We start from the raw sequence: 14651 nt of genomic DNA on the forward strand, positions 1-14651 counted from the left end.
AGAAGAGAAGAGAAGAGAAGAGAAGAGAAGAGAAGAGAAGAGAAGAGAAGAGAAGAGAAGAGAAGAGAAGAGAAGAGAAGAGAGAAAGCATGAAAGCCAGAGAACAACCTTGGGTCCTGGCTCAGACCCCAACTATCTTGCTTCTGTGAAACAGGATCTCTCACTATCCTTGGGACTCACAAACTAGGCAGGGTAGCCACCTAGCCCTATGGAGCCACCTGTTTCTGCCTTCCCGGAGCTGAGATCACAAGCCTGGACTATCACATCTGACTTCTATTGAGTAGTAAGGGTCATTCCTGAAGCTGGCACTGCAAGCACTATACCCAATGAGCCACATTTCTAGCTCCTCCCTGCTTTTGACCCTTCACCTTCTGTATGAGTTTTCACGGTAAATTTGGTTGGGCAGTACTATGGTTGCCACACCAGACTGGAAGCTGCCCAAGGGCTGTGCCTTCTGGCCGTTGAAGACACGACGTGAGTGGGACACATGTGCTCCACACATACTCTTGAACAAACACACCAAACAGGAAGGTGTTCCGTCTGCCGACTCACCTCCCCCTGCTGGTTTCTCCTCCAGGTTGGCCCCCTGGATCTTCTGCTGTGCCTCCTCCAGCTGCTTCTGAACTTCCCCCAATGCATTTTGCACTTGCTGATACTTAGTCTGGAAGAAAAGGCTCAGTGTTGGCTGGGATTTGGAAATGGTAGAATCTGTACCCCCAAACCCAGGTTCACTTATCAAGAAATTAGTCCTTCACTTGGCACTGTGAAAGGTCGGGCCCAGCGGAGGTCCCCAGGTCACTGGCCCCTGGAAGGAATTAGTCATTCTTGTGAAGTCCCGGCTTTAGTCATTACAGTATAAAAGTAGGGATCCCTCCCCCTCTCCCCTCTCACTTCCTGTTTGGTGCAGTGATGCCAGCTGCCTTGGGCTTTTACCAAAGGCTGAGCTAATGGGACCAGCCCAAGACCTTCAGTCTCTAGAACCATGAGTTAGCAAGCGTCTTTGCTTTATAAAGGAACCCACTTGAGGTATTTTGTTGTAGTAATGGAAAGGGACTAAACTGGCTAAGACTGACAATTTCACAGGGTTTGGTCACCTGTTACACATTCAGGACACAAGCGTGATATGTCCCCTGCATTTTTCCCACCCAAAGGTCCTTCCAAGGTCATGAGCCTGCTATGCATATCATGTCTCCACTGCTAAGGTCACTGCCCGAAGCACCTCCCAGACCTAGGAACCCCGGATTGTCCCAAGGACCCAGGGCACAGAAGTCAGTTAACCTGTATACCTGTCTCACTTGGGATGACAGGTCCCAGAGAAGCACTAGTAACCAGGTCCTACCACTTTTAACCACCCCCCCCTAGGTGGCTACGAGTCCTCACCTTGAGTTCCTGAACCTCTCGGAGGGCCTGAAGCCTCTCTGCCCGCTCACTCTCCAGCGCCTGGCAGGCCACATCTCCTTTGAAGCGTTCGTCAGCAAGCTCTGAGGTCAAGTCTGTGATCTGAGGACGAGAAACCAGGACCACTGACCCTTCTTTTCTCTACACACTGCACACAGTAGGACCATCCTAGGACAAACCACTTCTGGGGGAAAGGTGATCCCGCTTCATAAACAGTGGCCGAAAACTCATACTTGAGGATGTAGCTGTTCCTGGTGTGGGAGAACTCTTTTGTTAGCACAAAGTTCTCTGATTATCAGTTTTCAAATGGCAGAGAGGGAACCTATCATTAGTAATGCTGTCGGAGATGAGAAAGATAAGCCCTGGACAGTTTATCCTGACACATAGTAGGTGCTCAATTAAGGACAGCTGACCATGAGTTGTCCTGCTGGTCATCACTGTCCCTGAAGAAGATACAACCACAGTTGGATGTTCCACACAGTGCGCTATGGCTCTGTGGTCCCTGGTACCTGCTCTCTGCCTTCCCAGCATGCCTTGTCTTTCTTAGGTGCACTTGGCCTGTAAAGTGTTGTTAGTGATCACATAGACCTTTTAACAGGGGACAGAGAATTAACATGACATGTGAACTGGGTATTTCTGAAGGAGTTGATAATGGTGCCCTGTTTTCTCCTGGGCTGACAGACACAGGTGCCACCACCACAGGAGAGCAAATGAAGACCCGGCCTCCAAGTACTTGTTGCTTTCTTCTTGGCTGTTTGGAAGACACCAGAGCCAGAAAACACAGGACTATGAAGGTGTGTGTGTGTGTGTGTGTGTGTGTGTGTGTGTGTGTCTGTGTCTGTGTCTGTGTCTGTGTATGTCTGTGTGTGTCTGTGTATGTCTGTGTGTGTCTTGTGTATGTCTGTGTATGTGTGTATGTATATGTCTGTGTGTATCTATGTATGTCTGTGTGCGTCTTTGTGTGTATGTGTGTGTATGTTGTGTCTCTCTGTGTGTGTCTGTGTGTGTGCGCCTTTATAACATGATGGTTTCATGTAACTCAGGCCATCCTTTAACTCTATATAGCTGAGGATGGCCTTGAACTCCTGATCTGCCTGTGTCTACCTGCTAAGTGCTGGGGTGACAGGTGTGGCCCATATATACACCATGCTGGGAATGGAATCCAGGGCTTCATTGTGTTTTATATAATTGCAAATATAATATAAAGTCGAGAGGGAGTGTGGAACACGATCAAGGCTAAGAACATGTGGCTGCCTCCGTCAATATTTCCAACCAGGGCCTTGTCCATGGGAGCCACACGAGCACTGACTTCTGTCTCTTGGTACTCAGACTGGATCAAATAGATATAGTGTGGAGATATATATACATACATATATTACATATGTAATAAAATATGGTTACATCCCTCCCTCCCATTTCTTCCTCAACTTGCCTCCTACCTCTCAACATACCCCCCCTCCCAACTTTGTTGATTAGCTCCATCCAGTTACTACTGCCCACCTGTGGGTGTGGCCATCACTGGCAGACCAGCTGTCAATAAAGCGTGACTCTCCCTCACTCTCCTTTTTGATCATATGAGCACAGCACAAGGTGCCTACTCAACCATAAAGATGGCTTCACAAGGGCTCCAGCTGCCCCGAGATGCACATTTGTACTGCGTATTTCTTTCCAATATTTTGAAAATTGGAAAACAGTGCACTATTGTGAAGGTTTTGGGAAGATGTCCCCTTCCACAGAACCGCAAGGCTCCAGGACCGTTTAGAACTTGGAGAGGTAACTGATGTGTCACGGGCGGTCGTTAGCCTGTTTGATAGCTGCTTCTTGTCTTCCTCTTTGACTGACATGGTGTCCTGTGACTACCAGAAGAGAATTCTGTGGTGTATTAACTTAGCTTATTAACCTTGCTTCCTAGTCACCACCTAAGAATGTTCTAGCATCTGTGGCCCTGTAACAGGTTTCCTCGTTTTCAATAAACTACAACTGATGTCTCTCCACCAATGTACTTCAGAAGTATTGAGCTGTGGTTTCGTTTGTTACGTTATTTTAATAGTTCATAAAATGGCCTCCATGCTGGAGTGTGGAATTGTGGGTAACCTGAATCTGTTCCCGGGACATAGTCCCTGATATTTGGCTCTGGAACAAAAGACCTCTGAGGTGAGAGCTGTATTGTCAGGAGAAGAGTTGTGCTCCAGAAATTGAGGCCACTGCGTGCTCTGCAGACTTTCTTTTCCCATCCAGCCTGTCTTTGCCCCACCATGACCCAAATGGAAACCAAGATTACAGAGCAAGCAAGCAGCAAAGCCGAGATTTGAACTCTCGTCTGCCACAACGGCAATGGCTACAGAATTGGGGGCTCTTGAGGGCTCTGGGTAGGTAGCCTCTGAGAGGAGTCTTTGGGCAAGTTAGATTTGCTTGTGGCCTCACAAAAGCCCAATGGGACCTGGGACAGTGACCAGTACAACCCAGGAACATCCGGGCCCACACTCCTAACCGCCTTCCACCCTGGGAATCAGCCTTGATTCCAGCAGGGGTACAAGGATCCCCCCCCCCGCCGCTTAGACAATGAGCGTGAAATTTAATTTGTGCTAATCCGTCTGAGCGTGGGGAACACAGAATTAATTTGACACATTAATTTTTAGTTGTGTGGAACCCACAGTCTAGAGCCTGAAGGACAGTTCTTTCGGCGGCCGGATACTCTCACATGGTCAACTCCACGCAAACCTTTCCCTTCCTCCTTCCCTTCCCTCCCCTCCCCATTCATCCCTTATCTTTCCCTTCCCTCCTTCCCCCTCCCCCCTCCCCTTTGCAGAGGAGAAATGGGCCCCACACTCAGAACTAGGAAAACCAATTTAAGGATGAGTGAGTCTGGCTTGCAAACACAGCAGAGTTTGGTTGTGTTTTTTAACAGATGTCACAGGGCAATTGATAGGAAATTGCTTTGACAGCCTTCCCCGATCCACCCTGTGCTGGAATCAGCAAAAAACGACCTTTCTACTTAGGGACAATGTCCCTCGGGACGAGCAGGACTGAGGGGAACATGAGTGGATGCACAATCTTACAGAATGCAAGAGAAAGGAACTGGTCTGGGCTGGCTGGCGGCACAGGATGGTTACCCTGGTACCGAGGAAGAGGGACCACGTGTTCAAGGCCAGCTCGGGTGGAATAGCAAGGCACTATTGTCAGCAACAGAGGGGTGAGGCTGCAGCTCGGTGGTGGGGTGCTCAACCAGTGTGTGCCAAGTCCCAGTACTGAGAAAGAAACGTCAGCACAGGGCGCAGCCTAAGACAGATACTGAAAGCTGAACACAGCTGGGGCTGGTGCTGTCATTATGTGTGCACCTACTGTGTGCCAGGCTTCTTACCAGGGACACATAGTGTAATTAGAGATGGGTAACTAATGGGGATCCATATATCTTACCCTGACCCTGCCCTCAGCCCTGACTTCTGAAAATTCTCAAACCTGGGAGGAACCTGGGAGAGATGAAGAGAGAGAACATGGCTCTCAGATGCAGGGTCAGCTGTGGGGGCTTAAGGGTAACATTCTGCAGAGGGCACTGATTGAGAGCAACTGCTTGTGTAAATCTCTCTCTCCTCTCTCTCCCTCCCCCTCTCCTCTCTCTCCTCTCTCACTCCCCCACCCCTCTCCTCTCTTTCTCTCCCCTCTCCCTTCCCCCTCTCTCTTCTCTCTCCTCTTTCTCCTCCCTCCACCCCTCCCTCCTCTCTCTATTCTCCCCCCACCCCACTCCCGTGTGTATGCCTACATGTGTGTTTGTGTGCATATGTATATTTTTATGTGTGTATGTGCATGTGTATATGTATGTATATATGTATATCTGTTTATATATCTTTATGTGTTTATGTGTGTATGTATAGTGTCACAGGAACACAGACACCTTACCAGAGGCTATGTCACTGAAAAAAAATCACTCTCCCTCCCCAGCAATAGCATCTCAGCTGGGGTGTGGCATGAGTCCCCATCCCACTCTTTTGGAACCTTGACTGGCTTGCCTTGTATTGTTAGCCACAGCTTAAGTGAGCCAATGAATGCAACCAGAAGACAGTGTTTTACATTGATCTCACACACACACACACACAAACACACACAGGTGTATACATGCACAAACACATGCATACATATGCACACACATGTATACACATGCACACACACATGCATATACATACACACACATGCATACATATGCACACACACGTATACACATGCACACACACATGCATATACATGCACACACATGCATACACCCCCCCACACACACACACACCTGGCTCTTGCATTCTTTCTCCCCTAACTTCCATGATGCAATGGCATTGGAGACAGTCTTATTTCAGAGATTTTGCATGCTCAAGGATGCAATTAGACTCACTAGAAGAGGCTCAATCTAAGTAGCAATCAGGAAATGCAGATCATTGCCTCTGTAAGTGCCACTTCAAGCTCGAAACACACAGATTGGGAAGGAGCTGCAGGGGAGGGTTGGCGAGGACGTGTGCATGTTGTGTGCCAGCCCGTACATTTGTGGCATGCCAATTGCTGTCACTACATGTGGACAAGCTGCTCTTGCATAGACAAGTGGTTAGTGCCCTGAAGTTGACAACGCCACCACAGGTTCCTGTGTTGGATGTCAAACCCCACACACATGGCAAGAGAGGAGTAGGTGTACCTTCTTCCATCATGTGAGTTCTGGGGTTTGAATTCAGATCATTAGCCTTGGCAGCAAGTATTCTAACCTGTGGAGCCATCTTACTGGCCCTGTAGAAGTGTTTTGATGCTAGACTGAAAAACAAGGGGACCACCAACTCTATAGCATAATTGACCATGAAGTCAAAGCAATGCTCGATTCAGACAGAGAATGAACAACACCAATCCTTCCTTCCTGTCCCTGCCCTCTCAGGCTCACACCATGAGCTTTCACCAGGATTACAGTATCAGGTATGCTCCAGGAAAGCAGAGTTCAGACCTAACCAGGAAACCACTGGTCACCCCGTAACTGTTCAGCCACTATTGCTCCTGTGGGCATATCTTGCCTGGCAGCTCAGGATTGTAGCATGCAGGTACATGTGTACATGAACACACATACACATAAACATGCATACACACACTCACACACTCATATGCACGCACACTCACATGTACACACTCAAACACAAAAAGACATTCACATACAACTGTACACCCAGTATACATACAAATGCACACAAGCACTTGCACACATGCACACACACATACAGATGATGCTAATTAAATGTGATGGAACACAAAAAAGAACAAGAGAGTAGAAGACTTGTTGGGATGAAGTTCAGAGGAGTGGGAGGGGAATGAGAAGAAGTGTGATCAGAACAGATGTTAAGTGTATTGGGAGAGATGCATATGCATGTGTGTGTGTGCGCATTGTGTGTTTATGTGTGTATTGTGTTTATATTGTGTGTTTGTGTATTGTGGTGTGTGTATGTGTATGCATTGTGTGTGTGTGTTCAGGGGCTGGAGAGGTGCTCTGTTGTTAATAGGACTTGCTGCTTTTCTAGAGGATCTGAGTTTGGGTCCCAGCACCCACAACTGAAGACTCACAACTGCCTGCAACTCCAGCTTCAGGGAGTCCAGTGCCCTCTTTTGGCCACACTGGGCCCTGCACTCACATGCACAGATCCACACAAACACAGAGAGAATTAAAAAAATAAGAGCACATCTTAAAACAAAACGTTTACCATCCTTGGCTACACCAACAGAGGCTGCCTGAGACTCAGTCTCCAAAAGGAAAAGCTCGACAGAGGAGATATCTGTTAATAGCAGACAGTGGGTGGTGTAAAAGGGGAGCTATCCCAGGAAAGGGGATCTCAGGATGAGGCTGAGTTTCTCATTCACATGTACCCTGTGCTTCCTGTAAAGGCATTTAAGCTAATTATCAATAACTTGAGGAAAAGCAAAAAGAAAGCAGCTTCCCACCTGGGAGCCATCTGTCCGTATATTGGTCAGTTTTTAAATTTCCCTATCGAATGATTTGTCTTCCAGCCAACTGCCGTGAGTTCTCTGCGTGTTCTGGACTCGGCTTATGTCATGTACGACATTGGTGTCATATTTTATCATGTCTCCATTTCACCCTCTAGTGAGCACCCTCCCTGTGTTCATCATGGTGAGACAGCCCTCAGCCCAACCCTTTCACCTTTTGTGGCTTACACGGGAGGGAACTTCTCTCTTTGGGACCAGATGATTTTGGGTGGTTGTGTGGAGTCGGGAAAATGCAGGGTGCCATTGCTGCCCGAGTGTCGTGGGCTGAGGCAGGAGATCTGAGTGTGCGGCAGGTGGGAGGCCTACCTTGCTCTCCAGCAAGTCTGCATTCTGTCTGAGCTCACTCCTCGAGTTCTCCAACTTCTGTAGCTTCTGTCTCAGCAGCGTCAGCTCCTCCTGCAAGACAAATGTCCATGCAGAGGCTGGCCGGGGTCAGTCTCACGGTCCACTCCTGTTAGGAGAAGTCGCAGTGCCCAAGGCTTCGGGGACTTGAGATAACCTAGTGAGCCCCTCTAGGGCAACAGGGACACCTTGCACTCCATGCTCCCTGAAAGTATCTAAAATGCTCACATCACGTCCACAGCTTCAGCACGGCACATACAACAGTATCTAGGGTCTGCATCCCACCTCATAAATTCACGTAATTAACTTTCAATCAAAAATAGAGCCTTTGAAAAAAAGGGTGGCTGGCCATGGCACAGTGACCAGCCCAACTGGGACTTCTCCTTCACCATTTCCAAATATCAACCCCTCTGCTCTTAGGAGTCTGGAGCACACATAGGCCTGAGTGCTTATCTTCTTCATATGGGGACAATGTTCAACCATAGACTGTCTGTGTGTGTGCGTGCATGCGCACGCATGTGCACATGCCTGTGCATGCATGTTCACATGCCTGTGCGTGCGCATGCGTGTGTGACTGTGATTGTGCAGAATGTGCTCAGCACTTCATCCTCACGAGTGTCACTCTCCCACCAGGGGCTGCTCTCCAATCCTGTGACACCATCACTGGGAGCAGTAGCAGGTGACAGAATGACATCTAGGCTGTGGGCACAAGGGAGTACTATGCTGCACTAAAGAAGAGTAAGAAAGGGCTCCCTGAAATGCCCTTGGGTATATCTAGAATATATTGGTGAGAGCATAGCACATGCTTCACAGGGTGTGCCTCAACAAAAGTGCTTGGGGCCACAAAGTGCCAGATATCAGGCTTTGCCAGTTTGGGGACATTCATATGGACTTCACTAGCGGTTATTTTTAGATGAAGGCTGCATGGCTCACCTTATATTTGCTGTTTGTTTACAAAATAAAGGAGCCTTGTGTATAACTTGAGATATCTATAGATAGATTAGATATAGAGATAGAGATATATAGATAGCACACACCAGAAGCTGTCCAAAACAGTTTCCTACCTGAGGAATGGCTGTATGTGTGTGCACGCACATGCACACATGTGCACATGTGTGTGCATGCATGTGTGTGCATGTGTGTGTTGGATGGCAAGGGTTTCTCTGAGAGATGCCAAAGCCCCCTGACTGGGATTACAACAAGCCCTGTGGCCCAAGAGTGACTGGCACAATTAACCAGCATCCCATAGAGCAGCTGTGTTTGGGGAACACAGTCTGAGCTGACGGAAGCCTGCAAGCAAATGAATGGAAAGCTGTTGAGCTGTTGGTCAATGGCCACCAGGGACCTGAGTGCTGGGTATGAGCATGAAGGTGGACGGGTGTCACCACCCAGAGGACCGAACCCACCTCCTTGGCTCGAAGCTGCTCCGTGCCGAGCGTGGAACTCAGCAGGGGCCGGAGAGACGCCAGGAGCCCCCACCACGGCCAGTCTTTGACCTTCAGGAACACAGCTAGGTTCTTCTGGATACACAGTGCAGCCAGCCTGCGGATCTGCAGAAGGAAAATGGGGGTGTATGGGGTTCGCCTGCCTGGGAGAGGGGACAGGGGGACAAACCAGATGGAGAAAGCAGAGCCGCAGCCTCGTTTACCTATTTATTCCAGGCACCTACAACACAGGCTGTAGAGGTGGGGAGGTGTCTCATGTCAGGGTGAGCTCTTGCCCAAGCGCTCTTGGGGCACCCCTTGGATGGGGCATCATAGGGGAGTCACAGTCATGCCCGCTCATTCAGACCTGTATGATCAGTACCTTCAGCTTCTTATATTCCTGGCGAGACAGAAAGCCCCTACAGGCTGCTTGGAAGAGAACGATATTCCGGGACACCAGCTTCTCCCGTTGCCTCTCCAGCCTGGAGACCACACCCGCCTTGAGGAAAACCTGGAGTCAGGGGAGGAAGGTGTAGGTGAGGCCTCTGCCTAGCCTGGGTGTCTGAGGGTTCCACTCGAAACCCATCTCTCTTATCAGGATGCAAGTGGTCTGTCTTCTCATGGCTCCTCTTTCTGCCTCCAGCTCCCAGCTACCCAGCATGCCCCAGGCATCTTTAGCAGGATGGATGTACCCACCCACCCACCCCTGGGGCTTTTACAAAGGCAAAATCTGGGGCTGGAGATGTGGCTCAGTTGATAGAGTGCTTGTCTAGCATGCCAGAAGTCCTGGAATCTGTCTGTATGTCATGGAGGCACTCTGGAATCCCAGCACTTGGGTATTGGAAGCAAGATGATCAGAAATTCAAAGTCATGTCTGACTAATGGTGACCTCAAAGCCAGCCTGGGCTACATCCTCGAGACTGAAAGGCCAGCCTGGTCTACATGAAACACTGTCTTAAAATAAAAACAACAATGTAAAGAGAAAAAGAAAGAACCCCCACTGAACCACAGCCTGAGTTTCACCTTGATCCTGATGGAAGGGCAGGTATGTTAGTCTGACAATCACTATGCCTAAATCCCTACAGGACAGGGACAGACTCCTCCCTGGGTGGCAGTAAATGCAGGTTCTGGGGCCACATCCCAGGCTATCTGGAGCCCATGCACTTGGTTGGTCCCAAATATTTATTATCATTGACAAAGCCACCTGAGAGACAGTGCCTAGAAACACCCAGACTCAGCATGGAAGCAGGGCACAGGCTGTGGGAAGGGGCATTGCCCTCCTGGTTGGTGCAACCCTCCCCTGAGCTGCTGGGTTCCTGCCCGAGCCCACACCTGCCAGGCTACAGAGCATCAAGAAGAGATGAAGGTGTTGGTAGTGTCGGGATCAGCATGGCTGCATCCCATGGATGATCCATGACCAGACTGCAGAGACCAGGATGCAAATACCTGGAAACCCAGGGATGCCAATCAGTAGAAGATAAAGAAGCCTTGGGTTTGGGTTCAGGGGGTTTTAGGGACCTGAAGCTCTGGAGGCAGAGTGTGTCCCTGACTACACACTCTTCGGTTCAGTACACCCTCAGTCTGCCTCCCCACCTGCCAAGGAAAGATGTCTGGTGGTCGACTTGAGCCAGCCCTGTCATTTGTCAGAAGAACCCAAAGCTGTCATCCTATCTGACATCCCTGCATGGTGACGCTGTCCAAAAAAAATGGATAATGTTTATCTAGTGGTCAGAACAGACTAGAACTGGACTTAATGGTCACATGGCACGTCAGAAATAAAAAAAAAAAGAAAAAAGAAAAAAAGAAAGCACTTGGCAGGCAGGATCCCAGAGGGTTGCTATTTTGATTTTCCCATTTTATGGGGGGGGAGAAACAAAGGTCTCCTCCGTGCTGGGGTGAACAGTGTGCCCACCATCGCACTCAGCTTTTTCCATGGGTCCTGGGAATGGGACTCAGGGGGAAATGCTTTAATGGCTGAGTCGTCTCGCCAGGCCCTCTCCTCTAGGCCCCACACTGTCCCATTGTGGGACATCATTCTCCCAATTAATTCAATAGTGATGACCCAGAAAGCAGAGACTCGAACCCAGGACTTGGGTCCATGGATCAGAAGTTTGAAATCCAAAAGGAATTTGAATCTAACGGTAACAAAGTTCTCGGTGGGCTCTTTACCACCCTAGACCATTTTCAGTAAGGAGCCCCTCGGTCCATCAGATCCGATCATGAGCCAACAGGAAGGTGAGAACGAGTTCTGCTGAGGGGCCAACTGTTTCGCAAATCAGAGACTGCTTGTTGTGACCACCAAAACAACCAGCCACTCCTGACCCTCATACTGCTCAGTAACTGCTGGATTGATTTCATAAGCCGGTGAGTCTCCAAAAGCTGCCATTAAAAGAAGCAGCAGCAGCAGCAGAAATCAATGATCAAAGCGGTCACATGTTGCAGTAGGTGTTGGGCTCTGCCCAGTCCATATTGATTAAGTATGAGAATTTCATTTAGGAGATAATTGGAAAGCACTGTACAAGTCTACACGTCCTCAGCTCTGCAGATGCAAAGCCTGATCTGTTTCTTTTCTTTCCCCCCTTTTTTTTTTTTGGTTTTTGTTTTGTTTTTTGAGAACATGATACTACCAAGTCATTAGACTGAGTGTGGAATCACACTTTGTCAGAACTGCCAGAGCCCACAGCACAAGCCTCAATAAGGTGACGGGGGCTGGAGAAAAAAAATCACAAAGAGAAATCTAGATAATTCTCTTCTCAGGGGTCCACCCGCTTATCAGACCACAGCAACGAGGAGCATCCTACACCCCACCTCTAAGGAACGTACGGGGGATCACTACTGTTCTCGACCTAAGACCGCAAACCCAGGCTTTTTCAAAGCTCTTGCTGGATGACAGTTCCTGAACCCATGCTAAGGGATTCCCTCCTTCAGGTCATTTTACAGATTAGAGGAGTTTCAGTTCTTTTGAAAAAAAAAAAAAAACAGCAGATCTTTCTGTATCCTAAAGATTCTTTACAATATGTATCTATGTTCACCTGCATGAATTTATGTGCACTGCACACATGCAGGTGGCAGCAGAGGCCAGAAGAGGGCATCATCGGATCCCCTGGAACAGGAGTTAGGAACCAAACTCGGCCCTCTGCAAGAGCACTGAGTGCTCTTAACCGGTAAGCCATCTCTCCAGCTCTGAGGGTTTTCATTCTTTAAGCCTTAAAATGTGTCCTTATCTGATAAATAGCTTGCTCCACTAGGAGATGCGTTCTGTAAAGAATGGCAGGTTGGCCTTGCTAAATGAAGTGGGCAAGGGGGCAGAGAGCAGGATCCATGTTACAGATGTGGCAACTAAGACACAAGCTCATAAGGAAGCTGTGAGCCTGGGCAGGGACAGGGTGGCTGCTTCTCTCTCCAACTGGGCTTTCCAGAGGCTTCCTGCCTGTCAGTACCAGATGCGACAATGGCAAAGACTGGTGTTGAGCCTGGCTTCTCGGAGGTCACCTTGGCCTCCATGACGCTGGGTGACTGCCAAGCACTGAGCAGTGGCAATTGTGTACCATTATAGGAGGTTTAGGCTTCTCGATTGCCAGCCTCTGCCTCTGTAAAACCACACAGTAGCTTCTATTTCCTCCCTTGCTCTGCAGTGGCCACTGAGACTGTGGGGACCAATTTCTGTATTCATGAAATAACTGGGTAATTATCTAGCCCAGTGGTTCTCAGACTCCAGCATGCATCAAAGTTGCCTAGAGAGCATGTGTGGGAGCAGCCGGTGCACTCCTCCTGCAGTCTCTGCTCCGGTAGGTCTGAGTCAGAGCATGAGGATTTGGGGTTTGCATAAGCTCTCGGGCAATATTGCTATAGATGGACTAGAGAGATGGGGGGAACCGAGGAACCGTACCCCCACCTGGAGTCAAGACCGAGGAACCCTGAATGAGTGTGCTCTACAGGCCCGCTGTCTACCAGCGGCGGCTCAGCATGAGGGGAGGACCTGAGGACTCTAGCCTTTACTTTTTGAGGATCTCTAGAAATGAGTTAGCTCCCCAGAGCACAGTCTCAAAACATGAAGCTGTCTGGAAGTCTATGGTTTGTGGTGAGAGCCCAGGAGCACACAGTGTATTCTTTCTGTCAGAAAAATGTGCGAAGGACTTGGGGGTAGGGGAGACCTGGGTGAGCCCACAGGAACCCGCAGCTTGGACCAGAGATGCTAGTGTGGTTAAAACAGGTTATTGAGCAGTGGGTCGAGGGATGGTGTCTGAGCTCACCAAGGAGAGAACTCCATGACCACAGCCTGTGGGGAGAGCAGAGCCCTCCCCCAGAGCCTCATAGGCACCTGCCATCAGGGGTCTGCCCTCTCAGGTTAGCTGGCTATGGTGACCAATCTGTGAATGATGAGACAGTGAGGCTCCACCCCTCTTGTCCGCACCCTCTCTAAGTCTTGGGTCTGAGTTTATGTCTGATGTCCTGCCGGTCACTAGTATGGTTCTTGAATTTGAAACCCTGTGCTCACTTCCCAGGCAGCTTCTAGAGTTGGTAATGACGATGCCACAAAAAGAGAAAAGACTGAGGGTCCCAGAGTCAAAGAATTTAGGAACCCTAAAATACCGTGCTTCCTTTTGTGAAAACCAGCATGTTGGGGAAGCACAGATATCTTCGGTAAAGATCTATGCAGATGGAGGAAGAGCTTTAAGCTTCAATCCCATTTGGAATATGGTATCTCTCTCCTCAGATCGTCCGCACTCTTCTCAGGCATTTCCTCCATCCACCGATTGCAGTGGACAGACAAGGAGGGCTATGTGACAGTCACTTGCAAAGGAGAAAGTAGGAGACCGCATCTGAGGAAGCAGGCTTCCTTCTGATGTGGGATATAGGGTAGACATGCAGTTAGACACAAGGTAGCTGAGAGAAACTCCAGATGTGTCTTGGGAGCTGTCTCCTGATGGGCAGAGTCCCTTTGTCATTAAATGTCTTTGATGCAGCTATTGGGGAGTCACTCACAGGTGTGCACTAGCTATTAAGGGTCTATGCCATAGTTCGGATGTGAAACGTGCCTTATGCTAACTCCAACAGTTAGACCTCACCAGCTGCTGGTGCTGTTTGGGAAAGTTGTAGCAACGTTATGGGGTGGAGCCTTGCTGAAGGAAGTACATCACTGTGGTGGGTCTAAGGTTTTATAGCCAGGCTACACTTCTTGTTCTCTCTCAGCCTCCTGGATGCCTGTGCAACAGGACCATTCAGAGGGTTCCTACCACCATGCCATGGTGGACTATAAGCCAGAGTCGACTCTTTCTTGCTTTAGTCAGGTATTTTTGTTGGACGCTGATGTCATCAGAACATGGCTTGAATATTACGCCCTTCCCCCCTTTTGGAGATTTTGAAAAGAAACACCCATAAAGGGAGACGAGAGAGAGAGAGAGAGAGAGAGAGAGAGAGAGAGAGAGAGAGAGAGAGAGAAAGGTTCCTCTTCTTCCTCCATGAATA

At 49.1% G+C, this 14651-nt stretch overlaps 1 protein-coding gene across 1 annotated transcript in view; it reads right to left on the reverse strand.

Moving 5' to 3' along the window:
* The window catches only part of Myo18b (myosin XVIIIB), a 208929-nt gene that overhangs the window by 113925 nt on the left and 80353 nt on the right, over nucleotides 1-14651 (reverse strand). The window contains exons 24-28 of the mRNA XM_029477836.1: nucleotides 9565-9693; nucleotides 9165-9308; nucleotides 7723-7812; nucleotides 1381-1500; nucleotides 553-661 (exon numbers count right to left, since the gene is read on the reverse strand). Of these exons, the coding sequence (XP_029333696.1) occupies nucleotides 553-661; nucleotides 1381-1500; nucleotides 7723-7812; nucleotides 9165-9308; nucleotides 9565-9693 (592 nt within the window). The remainder of the gene's footprint in view (nucleotides 1-552; nucleotides 662-1380; nucleotides 1501-7722; nucleotides 7813-9164; nucleotides 9309-9564; nucleotides 9694-14651) is intronic.

The sequence above is a fragment of the Mus caroli genome, chromosome 5, assembly GCF_900094665.2.
Source record: "Mus caroli chromosome 5, CAROLI_EIJ_v1.1, whole genome shotgun sequence".
NCBI classification, from domain to species: Eukaryota; Metazoa; Chordata; class Mammalia; order Rodentia; family Muridae; genus Mus; species Mus caroli.